The sequence below is a fragment of the Chenopodium album genome, chromosome 7, assembly GCF_948465745.1.
Source record: "Chenopodium album chromosome 7, dcCheAlbu1.1, whole genome shotgun sequence".
In the NCBI taxonomy this organism is placed as follows: domain Eukaryota; kingdom Viridiplantae; phylum Streptophyta; class Magnoliopsida; order Caryophyllales; family Amaranthaceae; genus Chenopodium; species Chenopodium album.
In genome coordinates, this window is record NC_137840.1 from 78,306,101 (window position 1) to 78,319,975 (window position 13,875).

The 13,875-nt window shown below is 36.8% G+C and overlaps 2 protein-coding genes across 3 annotated transcripts; both read left to right on the plus strand.

Annotated features, from left to right (window-relative positions):
* Positions 1-5,879: 5,879 nt before the first annotated feature.
* Positions 5,880-9,027, plus strand: LOC145638721 (uncharacterized). Of its 2 annotated transcripts, XM_081689719.1 has the most exons (9): positions 5,880-5,897; positions 6,072-6,205; positions 6,320-6,446; positions 6,555-6,611; positions 6,711-6,803; positions 7,501-7,579; positions 7,675-7,799; positions 8,396-8,545; positions 8,663-9,027. In XM_081689719.1, the coding sequence occupies exons 3-9, from the start codon at positions 6,321-6,323 to the stop codon at positions 8,900-8,902; spliced, it is 870 nt and encodes a 289-aa protein (XP_081545845.1). In that variant the 5' UTR covers positions 5,880-5,897; positions 6,072-6,205; position 6,320; the 3' UTR covers positions 8,903-9,027. The 2 variants fall into 2 exon arrangements, with proteins under 2 accessions (XP_081545845.1, XP_081545846.1); XM_081689720.1 differs by lacking the exon at positions 5,880-5,897 and having other exon boundaries at positions 6,153-6,205; positions 6,310-6,446.
* A 396-nt stretch (positions 9,028-9,423) lies between these two features.
* LOC145639795 (small ribosomal subunit protein uS13c) lies at positions 9,424-10,655 on the plus strand. The gene is made up of 3 exons (XM_081691123.1): positions 9,424-9,627; positions 9,714-9,941; positions 10,313-10,655. Exons 1-3 carry the CDS (start codon positions 9,511-9,513, stop codon positions 10,487-10,489), a joined length of 522 nt encoding a protein of 173 aa, XP_081547249.1. The 5' UTR covers positions 9,424-9,510; the 3' UTR covers positions 10,490-10,655.
* Positions 10,656-13,875: the final 3,220 nt, after the last annotated feature.

Below are 13,875 nucleotides of genomic sequence, written 5' to 3' on the forward strand. Positions count from 1 at the left end.
ACTTTAACTTTTACGTTATTCATATAAATTACTTCACTTACTTTCATATAATCAAATCTTGTTAAAATTGTGTTTCATTCCCCTTAGACTATCATAAGATTAACCGATCGATAAATGTATCATAACCTCAAAAATGCTTAATCATACAAAAATTGTACTAAATCAATATAAGACCATTACATTGATTTTCTTAATTAATTTTTAATTCTCAACCATATATTATATTTCCACACATGCATATATATAATATATCTACTGATGAAAAAAAAATCTGAAGGTAGCCAGCCAACAAGACAACCACATATAAATGGGTGATACAAGAGACATATGCAGAGTTAAGTCTGAAATGGATTTGTAAAAGATATTATGTAAAGCACCATCACATTATTAAGAAAAAATATAATGGTCATTAAATGCGATATGTTTGTATTATGTATGAATAATGTGGGTATAGTGGATGGATCAGCTTTCACCATATATACCTTTGCCTAAATGTGGGGGAGGTTACCGTGTGACTAGGTCTAGGTGTATGTTATAGATGTACTGTGCTACAATTATATGAAGTATCATCAACAATTTCATTTCAATTCTTTGTTGTTACTTTCAGCAAGCTAATTTAAGCTATATATGCCAAGTTTCACTGATTTTATTGGCCCACATTTATATCTCCAGTAGATCTAGCTATTTTTAATATTAATGAGTTTGAATAGTACAGTGTACATATAAAATATGGCCTTCACCTTTGGATGCTTTGAAAGGGTTTTTTATTTTATTTGTACATAATACTAGCAGTCTATCTAGATTGTACAATTATTGTGCATATTAGTAATGCGACCTTAGTAGCTTCGAATGGTCACTCACTATATAATGCATGGAGCTGCATTTGCATTATATTGGCCTGGGTCAGTATTTATATTTGTACTTGCGTTATATTTTACCCGCCCCATGCACATGCATGCATGCAGTTACCTATGCTTTAAGTATATTGTACGGAGTTCTTCATTTTTCTGTATTATTATCATGTGCTCTGCCTTAATCCTTAACACATTAACAGTTACCTTTTGATTTATTTTTAGGAGAATTTAACCATAATCAGTATGTTTGATTACCGTGCTCTTGTCTTTTTTTTTTTTTTTGTTCAAAGATATCATTATGCATGCTTGCTTTGTAATAACCTTTCAATAACTCGGATTTTATGCACGCAACTTAGATTATATGGTTATTATCTATGTCCAACTACTAGAGCTTAATTGGTTATATTAATGCCTTATGCATCTATTATGATCAATTTGACCAGTTGTTTATCATGGTATGTATTAAATACCATTAAGACTTAATTAATTAGAAAGGTTAGCCTATATTGTGTTTGTAAATTAATAAGTTTATTCGATTATTATGAAAATAAAATAGTGTATACTCCAACGAACACTTCATGCATGGTTAATTTTATTATTCAATTCAACTTCATGTCTTTTCGTGCAACTGCTTATTGGATTGCACAATACAAGATAAGAAATCTTAAATAATGAATTCAATGGCCATTGAAATCTCTTATTGTGTTGTTCATTATGTGATTGGAGTAAACTCAGCTTATAACTCTAATGTACGCGTGTAAGTTCCTCAGAAAAATTAAGCCAACAAATGATCTGATGAACATAATATCATGTTGGTATATAAAAATATATTATCTTATTAAAATGCAATGGACTTTGAGGGCTCATAGGGGCCAAGCTAAGGAAAGATCATAAATCTTGGTTAGTTCTTGAAAAAATGGACACACTTTATATTAATAATGTAGTTTGAACTGCCTAGTGCCTTAGATGTAACATGCACTATAAGTATGGAGATTGGAGAAGAAGCTAAGACTTTAGCAGTCTGACAACACAGAGAACGAATTGAACATAGTCACAAATAAATATTACTTATAATGTGAAAATGTACTGACAAATTTAGTCGACGTAATCTTAGGTTGTAACTTGCTTTTGTTAAAACAGACATTGCAATGCAGGAAGAGCCAACTTCAATACTTTCATTTTGACAATGACATCTGCTTTGTAGTTTTGTGATCTTGTGAACACCACACTCTCCAACCCAAAGTTGTACCATGGAGCCAACGGAATAATTACTACTTCCTCCCTTTCACTAAAATTGTGGCATGCCAACTATTTCACTAAAATTAATTACAGTAAAACACTTTAATTGAAAACGCGATAGTTTTTTTTTTGTCAAAGTGTTGCAATTTTAGCGTAACAAAGAAAGTAAAAGGGTTGCCAAAAATGAGAAATGGAATGTACAAAAATACAGGGTAAGGCTACAAAGATACCGTCTTTCCGGTTTTTTTAAACAAAGTATAATGTAATCCATTACTCCCTTTGTTACAACACAAAGTTCTTAATTTATGTTATAGTTTTAGTGAGTAAAAAAAAACACTACTGTAGTAGATTTATTGAATCCCATTCAAATTTACGTAGGAAAAAGGAGTATGTACTGTTATAGATAAATAAAGGGAACATGCCATTTCGTAGTTCATACTTTGAGTTTGAGATGTTATTTTTGGTCACAAAGTCTGATGCGCCCACAGTCTAATATCGATAGAATTGGCAACAATCTTAACAGACTACTAACAAGGCCACAAGGGAAAAGGGAAAACGCAAAAGAAAGCCCATTGCTCGCCTTGAGCGAATTGGGCCAATGCAAAGCAATTTTAGCCAATGGGCTTTACCAAGGTTGATTAGACTTTTCTTGTAAAAAAAAAAAATGATTGATCAAGTTACGCACAAGAATAGGACGCCAATAATAACATTGCATATCCATATTTTCAGTCCCATCTATTATCTAGTCGTCTAACACTCGACCAAAACCCTTGCTTAGCCATGTTTTGAGCTTGATGCAAGCGTTCCATGCCTTTGCCTGTGACAATGAGACCGAAGCTGAGCTGGCAGCCATCATACCACACTTGCCTACAAGGAACTAACCTCCTTGTATATTGACGGGGATGGATGGATTGGTGTTGTTACAAGATTAGGTACACGTAAGTACGTAACTAAGGATCGGACTCATCGGAGTACATAAATACACTATACGCGGAGTGTTGGAAAAATACCTGTTGAAATCAATAACAAACCGTTACAACTGATCAAGATCCGTCCACCTTCTGTTGTGCCGTGGTTTGGTACCCACTGACTTAGAAGCGAAATACGCCACCACCGGTACAGGTTTCCAATGACGCACGCCCCCCAAGTTTTACACAACGACCTTTGCAATTCGTGTACCCGAATCAAAGGTTGGAATTGCTCAAGAACTGTTCAGATCTCAAAGGGTAGGTTTGTGTTTTTTGTGTTTTGGGTATTTTCAATAACGAAAATTAACGTATATTGATTTTGGGGTATGAGGGTATTTATATGAATATAATGGAGTAAAGAACAAGCCAAGAAATTAGGTCTTTTAGCCCACCGCCCAAAAGCAAACTGATCGACCGAGCTCTCGCTCGCAGTCGAGCGAGCTATCGCTCGGCCTAGCAGAGAGCAACTACGGCAGCGAGCTAGCGTGCGAGCTATCGCTCGAGCTCTCGCTCGCCCCTGTCGCAAGCACATGGCCAGCGAGCTATAGCTCTCTCGTATCCGAGCTATAGCTCGGCCTTGCAGCGACCACGAGCAGCAGCGAGCTATAGCTCTCTATTACCCGAGCTATAGCTCGGCCTTGCCAAAGCTATCTATCCTTGCTAGAGCTATAGCTTGCACATATCACTCCCTCGTTAACTCCTCCTACACTCACTTAGTAAATCTCCGATTTGCATTACTAGAATCGCAATTACTCCAACACGGAGTAATATATAATTGTGGATTAGAACTTGGTTAGTTCTACTTAATAATGGTGGTGAACAACAATTCTATGGGCTGATAATATTATGTTATACCATTGGGCCCATAAGAAGAAAATCCCATGTCAAATAACTATGCAGCCTACTAAATTCACAAAACAATGGATCAATGTATTTGCTTTGGTGATTAAGATAACACGCAATGGCCTACCATTTGACAAAAATGCTACTCGTAAGTAGCAAGCAAGATAAGCATGAACCAACTCAAGATGTGGCGGTACCCTTTTTTTTTTTTTTTTTTTTTTTTTTTTTTTTTTGGTAAATGGCAGTACCCTTTTAACTTAGTGTGTTTGCCAATTAAGTGCACATTTATATTACACAGCACTACATACACATCCTCTTCTACCAACCCCAATTTCAGACTTACATCACCACCAACTCTTCCACACCTTCATCTTCCATGGCTAATCACCGAGACTACGCAAACTCGGGTTCGGGAGGTCCTAACATGAGGTGGAGCCAAGGAGCTGCCTCGGACGGCAGCTGGTCATACAGTTGGGGGGCTGGTTCAGTCCCGGGTGGCCCTAGCTTTGGTTTTGGGTCAGGTTCGGCGACATCACAATCAGATGGTGGCAGCGGTAGTGGGTTTGGGTTTGGGTACGGTTGGGGTGCTGGAGCAGCAGGTCCAGGTCCAGGTCCAGGTCGTCCAAGGCAAAACCAAAATGAAGGGTTTGGTGAATTTGGTCAATCACATATGCCACCCTTTGGGGCTAGGTTCTACTATGGTATGCCATTTACAAACTTTTATGGGGGGCCGATGTTCGGACCACCTAGACCGCAACATGGCACTCATCATAGTGGACGTGCTAGACAAAGAGGTGGCGCTGATCCTAGCTAACTAGTTGTAGTAGTTCTGCTACAAGACACTGTTATCAACATTTACGCTTTGTTTGGATAGCAAAGAAGGAAGGAAAAGAAGGGGAGGGAAAATGGAGGAAGGGAAGGGAAAAGAAAGGGAGAGGGAGGTGAGCTCCATTTTTCCTCCAAATCTCTCCAATTTTGGAGAGGTTATGGTTATTATAGAGAAAGGGAAAATGGATCCCTCCCTCTCCTTCCCCTTCCTTCCCCCAATCTTTTACCCAAACAAGAGATTTTGTCCCCCTCTATTTCTCCTCTTCTTTTCCTTCCATTTCTTCCTATCCAAACAAAGTGTTAGCGAATGTAGATAATGCTTAGCTTGCTTGTTCATCTATATATTAATAAGGATGATGTATTACTATGTTATTAGTATTGCCTAGTATGTAATTCCTATCCTAGTTACAACACACAATAATCCCACTCCTTCGCTTGAACGATTAATATGCGTATATGGTCACAGACAACACCTTTTTATAACTTTGGAGTGCATCGCACATCGAAATTGTCAATACCAAGTCTCAAAAATCTCTAAAAAAATAGTTAAATTTTGTGTATTATAACTTCAATTTTAGAGAATTTTTAAACTTTTTTGGATAAGAAAATAAAGCGATCAAGATACATCTCATCATGCACCTCATGAGACCCAAGGAAACCATTTGGATGCTTAGAATTTTCTAATATGTCTATTAATTTTTATCAACCCAATCGGTTAAGAACATGTCTTTTAACATTGATCAAGGTTATCTTGGGCCTTTACGTGATCGAGTAATGAGTGTAAAGGGTTTCAAACATCCTTTTATGACCAAACAACCTCATCATTACTAGAGTTTTCAATACTAGGTTTTGAAAATTTTAAAGATAATTAAATGTTTATTATACCCTTCAAATACAAAAAAATTACCATGCATTTATAGTAGCAAAAAAGATAGAGATTGACGTGTTTTTCGTGGATCTCTCAAGACTATACTGTTGTCTGGTAAGCCACTAGATCAGTTGGGTCCATTTATTTTGTCTTTAAAATATCAAGTTATCCAAATATGAATACGTCTCATTGCCATTGACTCAAGAACATCTCGGATCTTTATGCAACCTATTTAATATAATTTGCGTGATTGAGTACTGAGCGTACATTGACATGAGTTGACCATTGTAAGTAAAGGTAATGATCGATGTTATTCAATTTATTTACTCCGTATATTATTTATAATTGAACTAGCTCTATCAATGATCATAAATAAATAAATTATATTGTGTTAATCATGAACCTAGTTTCAAACTTACAATTAATATGAAGTCAATTATAATTTAATCAACCTTGTTGTGTTTTGTGTAGAATATTGAGAAGGAAAAACCGAAAAACCCTAGACAAGAACAATTGTTACAAATTTAATTCACCTCCCGGAGTCCCGGTGCCGGCCTCCCTGAAATTCAACTCTTCGCCGCCGCCATTGAAGCACTGCCATCAAGGTCAGCTTTTCTCGTCTCCCCTGCTCTCTTTCTCTCTGTAATTGGTACTACTATAATTTCGCAATAGTATGAGAAATTGGAACTTAAATGTAATTTAATTTGAGGTATTAGCAGCATGTCAGGACTATCACTTGGAGAAAAGAACTTCATAAGAGGCGGTATTGCTCAGGATCTTCGTTGTGATGGTCGAAAACGCTTATCTTACAGACCTATTCATGTTGATACTGGGGTCATTCCACAGGTCTTACTTCTTATGTCCAAACTTTGATTTTTTGGTTTTCTTCTACTTTAGTGTAATTAATGATCCTTCAAACTTGGAAATTGAGATTATTATTTTTGTTAATTATAGGCAAATGGTTCAGCAAGAGTCCGAATTGGGGGAACTGATGTCATTGCTAGTGTCAAGGTTAAATTCTTAACATTGTTTTGGAAACCCTCTTTTGTGATGAATTGAGTTTTCATCAACTTAGTTTTGGTTTTAATGTGTGTGTTTGATCAAGTGCAGGCTGAATTAGGGAGACCCAATTTGTCTCAACCCGATAAAGGAAAGGTTTCCATACATATTGATTGTAGTGCTACAGCTGCACCTATCTTCCAGGTCTTCTTTTTCTTTCTATTGTTTTATCTCTTAATTGATTGTCTATTAATTCCCTTTATCACCCTATAAAGGATTAAGTATATGACTTTGAGATGTTCAAGGGATAGTAAGTCATTTTCTTGTACTAGTGGCGGTATTTTATAATTTGTTAATCTTGGTCATATTGAACGATGGAGAATGAAATAGGATTACACAAGTATTATGTAGCAAAATCAAGTTGAATCTTAGATTGTAAAGGAGTTGGACACTTGGACAGGCTGTTGTTTCTGCAAAGATTAAGTATTCATTCCCTATAATTTATTCTTGAATTCTATATGTCATGTTAGATTCGGAAGTAGTCTTTCATTCCAACCTCCTGTGATTTTGTATAGATTGTTGAATGCCGTATCTCAAATGTTTTGGTGTCCTTTTCCTGTGGTTTTGTTTTGTTGGTTGGCATCATTTGAACTACAATTTTTTATTTTATTTTTTTCAAAAAGAAGAGTAAGAATGTAAGCTATGCATCCAAATGGCTTTTCGTAGTCTATAATTCAGTTGCTGACAAGTGACAACATATAAGTTATATAATGTTTGAGCTCCATCTTTTGATAATTTTGTTACCCTGTATACTAGGACAAGTGAATATACATGTTGCTTATTGTTATGACCAGTAATCATGTTTATATTAAATAATTACTGTACATGTCTTGTGTCACAGGGCAAAGGGGGTGAAGCATTATCAACAGAACTTGCTGCTGATCTTCAGCGTTGCCTCTTGGGTGGTAAAAGTGGAGCAGGTAGGAAATTTTGGTTAAGCTTAAGCATATGTAAACTTGGTGTGTTTTATTAAGGTGAAAGAGCTGTGGATAATGTGTGATGCACTTTATTTTAGGAGCTGGAATTGACCTTTCATCCCTGTCTATCGTGGAAGGAAAGGTATGTTGGGATCTTTACATTGATGGCCTTGTGGTTAGTTCAGATGGGAATATGCTGGATGCCTTAGGTGCTGCAATCAAGGTATTATGTACTTTTTTTTTTTTTTTTTTTTTGGTGCCGCTGCCAACCTTTTTTCTAATATGTTCATTAAATTAGCTTGGTCTGTTATCATATTACCCTATGCCCTCTGAGATCCGTGTCAGTCAAAACTTTGAGAGCTTGTTTCATTTTTTGTTAAATTCAAATCATACAGGAGAGTTGAGGAAGGATACCTCCTCCTACATTAAGGTGAAGAGAATTTACTCTTCTACTCTCAAAGTCTCAATTCCCCTTTTGTAGTCCAGTTACTGCTGTACAGCTTTCAACTTTGTTTGATGGATATACTGTACTTACATAAGGTCAGGTCAAGCCAACCCTTTTAATGGAGCTATATGTCCTTGAGGTTTTCAGAAGCTTTGCATCTTAACTTCTATGAAAAGAGGATGCTAGGCGTTGAAATAAAGAATCATTTTTATGAATATAAGTGAGTGGCACATGTTCCAGAATGTACTCACAATTTCCGTGGACATCTGTGTTGCTGCTATAGTTGTGACATTGGCGCTGGCATTCTTCTTTAAGCACTACAATTATACTTGATGGTCTAGAGTTCATGTGTTGCTGATGTCACTTTATTACAGGCTGCTTTAAGTGACACCGGCATTCCAAAGGTTAATGTCATTGCTGCTGATTCGACATCTGCTGGTGATCAACCTGAAGTTGATGTTAGTGATGAAGAATTTTTACAGTTTGATACTTCTGCAATCCCTGTCATAGTAACATTAACCAAGGTTACACAACTTTCATCATGACATTCTTCTATAAAGCATAAATTTATTTCACCCATCTTCTCTTCAACATTTAATCAAGTTTGATGCTCTTTTGTAACAATTCTATGCATCATGCAGGTAGGAAAACACTACATAGTTGATGCAACAGAAGAGGAGGAATCTCAAATGAGTTCCGCAATGTCCATCTCTATCAATAGAAAGGGACTTATATGTGGTCTTACCAAGCGTGGGGGTGCAGGTGTAGATCCAAGCATAGTCCTTGATATGATCTCGGTAGCAAAATATGTGAGCGAGAATTTTATAAACAAATTAGACTCCGAGATAGCTGCTGCAGAAGCTCGTGAGGAAGAATCATGAAGATTTGTTTTACATTTTATAACTAAGCTCCAATGTTTTTGCAGAGTATTGAATTTTGACCTAGGGAAATTATGTTTCATACAGGTAGATTGTTTGTAACTTTGTAAGTGTCATAATATAGTTAATGTTGCAATTACTATTAATGGCTAATATTTTATCCCAGTATCATAGATCTCCTCGTTAAACAATGCTTAGTATGAGATTAATTTTAAATGCCTGAAACCACTTCTTCAAGTGCTCTCCAAATGATCAGATTATGCAGCAGTACATGTCTTTTCCGAGAATGGTATCCTTTGTATGATTATTACTCTGTATTAATTGTGCATCTCACATCAAAGGATTATATGCTTGGCTATCACATATGACAGTATACTCGTATAAAATTACAAAGTATTTTAGAATAAAAATCGAAATACTTGGGCCGATATGTTTGAAGTAAGAAAAGGGCTAAACTGTTCAAATAAACTTGGGCTAGGCCTAAAAACCTTACTAACAAAGCACACAAAGACAGTCTTTATCTCTCTCTTCCAAAAGTCACAAATAGATAAGGAAGTCGGGAGGATAACCATTTTTCAACTTCATCTTCTTCCTCTCACTCTCTCTCAAAAATGGCGCAGACTCTGGCGACGCCAGTAGCACCATCAGTGTCTCTAATATGCAACACTAAGCCTTCAATTTCTCTCTCCTCATCTTCTCTCTCTTTCCGCTCCATAAACCCTTCCAAGGTACCAACTTTCTGCTTATTCTTGTTGTTATTTTTGCTGCTAATATATATTCAATCAGACTAACTGATGAATGATTTTGAATGTAGAATGTTGGTGGGTTAAGCATAAAATGTGTTCGTGTTGGTAATGTTGAAATCCCAAACAACAAAAGGGTGGAATACTCTCTTCAGTATATCCATGGAATTGGGCGTTCTAGGGCTAAGCAAATTCTTTCTGATTTGAGTTTGCAGAACAAACTCACCAAAGAATTATCTGATGATGAACTTATCCAGGTCAGAGATGAAGTCTCCAAGTACATGATCGAGGGCGACCTGGTATTTCTCTTATTTTTGTTAAATTTCTACTGATTTTAATTTATGTGACTGCTGAATTATGAAATTCAAGTAATTTTTGACTTTGGGTTGCTGGTTTAGTTACAATTATAATCTGGGCTTTTAGTTGTTTGAAGAAATTAGAAGTTTTACTGTTGATGGAATATGTTCATTCTTGATTGAGGATAAAATTGTTCAAATTTTTAGGGACGTTTTGATAATTTAACTTGGATACATGTTAGATTGAGTACTATTTTTCAATGTAATAGGTTGTGAAAATTGATAGAATTTTTCAATGTAATAGGTTGTGAAATTGATAGAATTAGTGATGTATTGTTCTTGATTGGAATTTGGGAATGTATTTGTGTATGCAGAGGCGATTCAATGCTATAGCAATTAGGCGATTGAAGGAGATACAATGCTACAGAGGGATAAGGCACATTCAGAGTTTGCCTTGCCGCGGACAACGAACCAAGAACAACTGCAGGACTTTGAAGAGGGGAAAAAGAGTTCAAATTGCTGGCAAGAAGAAGCCCCCTGGTCCTAAATAGTTGAACTGGTTTGCCTCTTTTCTCTTCCTGTAATGTAATTGGGTGCAATATGGGCATTCGGCTTTTCTAATTGTAGTTGCTCAGAATGCATTGCTTGTAATTTTGTAATTTTGATTAATATCTCCAGCAGTTATTGCTTCAAAGTTTAAATTTCCTTATTTGCTTATTTCTCATGCTCCTTCACATGTTTTGCATCTGTTTAATGCTCATTCCTTACAAATATATGTCCTGTTAGTCCTTTTCGTATGTCTGTGTCATTTAATCCATACACCTCAGGAAGCTGTACCCTCTTTCTTAGTTAGTTCAGAAAGCCAGAAATGGTATACCCCCTCTTGACTCCAATAGTTGATGGCAACTTAGAAAGTTTAAGGGCTATATACGCTGAATATTAAACTCTAACACCTTACACTTTAGTGAGGAATAGTAAGTTGATGTTCTAGAAAGGTTAGCATAACTTTTTCACCAGCATGTATTTTTTCTCTACCTGACCATTGAGACAACCTTTCTCTTAGATGAGCTACAATAGCTTGAATACAATATGTCATAAATTTTACCCTTAAGCACAAACTTTTCTTCAAGTTTTAATCCATACATTATCGTGCTGTTGTGCATATTTCTGTTTCATAAAACAATTTTGCTGAAATATGTGCTGCAGCTCCCATTATTCGATCACTCCTTTCTACTCTCCTTTGCCTAGCAATCTAGAATACATTCTTGAACTACTATCTACTACTATGACATTGTTTGGACCCATATACGGGATGCATCCCGAGGTCATATGATGTTGTTTGGACCCATATACAACCATAAGTCGGCTACATAAAGGCCCCGTGGAAGCCTATAGTCAATATAAGAGGCGTGTACGGAAACTGATAGATTAGATGCTTAAAAGCAAATTAGATGGTTCCACTCACCCAATTGGACTCCCGGAGGGTATTTGGGTTTATAGGTAGCTTCTCAGCAATTTTTGTTTCAGGGTCTAAAAAAGTAAAAAATTGGCAAAATTGAAAGTTATAATACACGCTTTTTGGCCAATTTCAGAGGTTTCGGGACCCGGTGTCGAAAAGTCTCGAGATACCAGGGGATACATCATAGGGTCATATAATGTCGTTTGGAACCATATATGATCATTATATGTTGCCATAAGTGTCCTTGTTAGCCTCGAGTTTATAAAATCGGTGCAAGTTGTAAACGAGTAAATTGACAGTTTGAAGGTATATTGGATGGGTTTACCCCAAAAAAGGACTCCCGGGGTATATTAGGGTCCTACGCCATCTGGATCAAACTATTTGTTAACTTTTGAGCATTGTTAATTAAATTATGTAATTAACTCCATGCATGTTAAGTTCAAACACAAGCCAAGGAGAATTAAGCCGAAAGGGCAGGTCACACAGCGCGCATTGGCTGCCCTATTTTCAAGAAAAAGAAGAACAAACGAAAATAAAACAAGCAAAACACCAAACCAAAACAAAACAAACTAACAAAAACTAAGGAGGGACCAGGTGGGTAAGGCCACTCTCCTAGCATCCTCCGCTAAAATACTACTAAGCTCTACCGGAACCGAACGAATTAGAACAAATTTTGTGTCGTGAATGACTCCGCGGTTGGCCAACCAATCCGCCGCGCGATTTCCTTCCCTATGGATGTGTGCAACCTTGATCTTCCACCTATCTTCTCTGATCTTGTTGAGACAAAAATTAATCTCATGAGCGCATTCACCTCTTCTCGCTTCACCCTTCTATAAAATCAGAATACACGCAAGATTATCTAATTGAATCTCCAATTGATCAATCTGTAGGCCGAGCTAACTCAATGCCACGCGCAAGTGCCATTATCTCAACTCTAAATGCATTACAATGCCTAAAATTTGCTTGAAACGCTGTCACAAAGTGTCTTACATGGTCATGAATTATACCACCTCCCCCTGCCGCACCTGGACTTCCCTTCGCAGCCCCATCACAATTCAATGTATACCAGCCAACATCTACAGCACGCCACGCAACATCGATGCTCTACTTCCTATGAAAGGTGATATGGCTATCATCACTATGCTCATCAAAGCTTCTCCTTGCTTCATCGAATCTTATTTGAAGGAAATCGCGAATACCAATTGGAATTTCAACTTGTCTATTGAAAACATAACCATTCCTCCAACGCCAAATCCACCATAACGTAGTCCCAAAATAAGTCGGCCAACTCTCAGGACTTGAAGGAGATTTGTCCCTGATATTTTTTGTAAACCAATCTCTCAAGGAAATTGCCTGAAATATTAACCATGGTTCCTAATACCCCCCGGGAGTCCAATTGGGTGGATAGAACCATCAAATTCGCCTTTAAACGGTCAATTTACCTTCCAAACGACATTATATGACCCCAAGATGTATCACCTAAGATCACAAGACTTTTCGAAACCGGACCTTGAATCCTCAAAAATTCCTCAAAAAGCGTAGAGAATAGCCTTCAATTTTGGAATTTTTTTTTTACTTTTTTTCACACGGATATAAAAATTGTCGAGATGATTATCATGGTTCCTGATATCATTGGGAGTCCAATTGAGTGGGTGGAACCATCCAGTTTGCCTTTAAACGATAAATTTACCTGTTTAAACCTTGCATCGATTTCATTAATTCAAGGCTACCACGGACGTTTATGACAACATATAATGGTCATAAATGCTTCCAAACGACATTATATGATCCCGAGATGTATCCCCTGAGATCACAAGACTTTTCGACAGTGGACCCCGAATCCTCCAAAATTCCTCAAAAAGCGTGGATATATCCTTCATTTTTGGAATTTTTTTTACTTTTTTTGCTCGAATATAAAAATTGTCGAGATGATTACCATGGTCCTTATTACCTTTCGGGAGTCCAATTGGGTGGGTGGAACCATCAAATTCGCCTTTAAACAGTCTATTTACCTAGTTAACATCTTGCACCGATTTTGTTAACTCAAGCTTACCACGGACATTTATGACAACATATAATGGTCATATATGCTTCCAAACGACATTATATGACCTAGAGATGTATCTCATAGGATCACAAGACTTTTTGACACCGGACCCCAAATCCTCCAAACTTACTCAAAAAGCGTGGATAATAGCCTTCAATTTGGAATTTTTTTTTCTTTTTTTTGCCTGGAAATAAAAATTGTCGAGATGTTTACCATGGTCCCTAATACCCCCCGAGAGTCCAATTGGGTGGATAGAATCATGTAATTTGCCTTGAATAGTAAAATTACATGTTTACAACTTGCACCGATTTCGTTAAATCAAGGATTCCACTGACGTTTATTATGACAACATATATTGGTCATATATGCTTCCAAACAATATTATATGACCTCTAAATGTATCCCCTAAAATTATAAGACTTTTCGACACC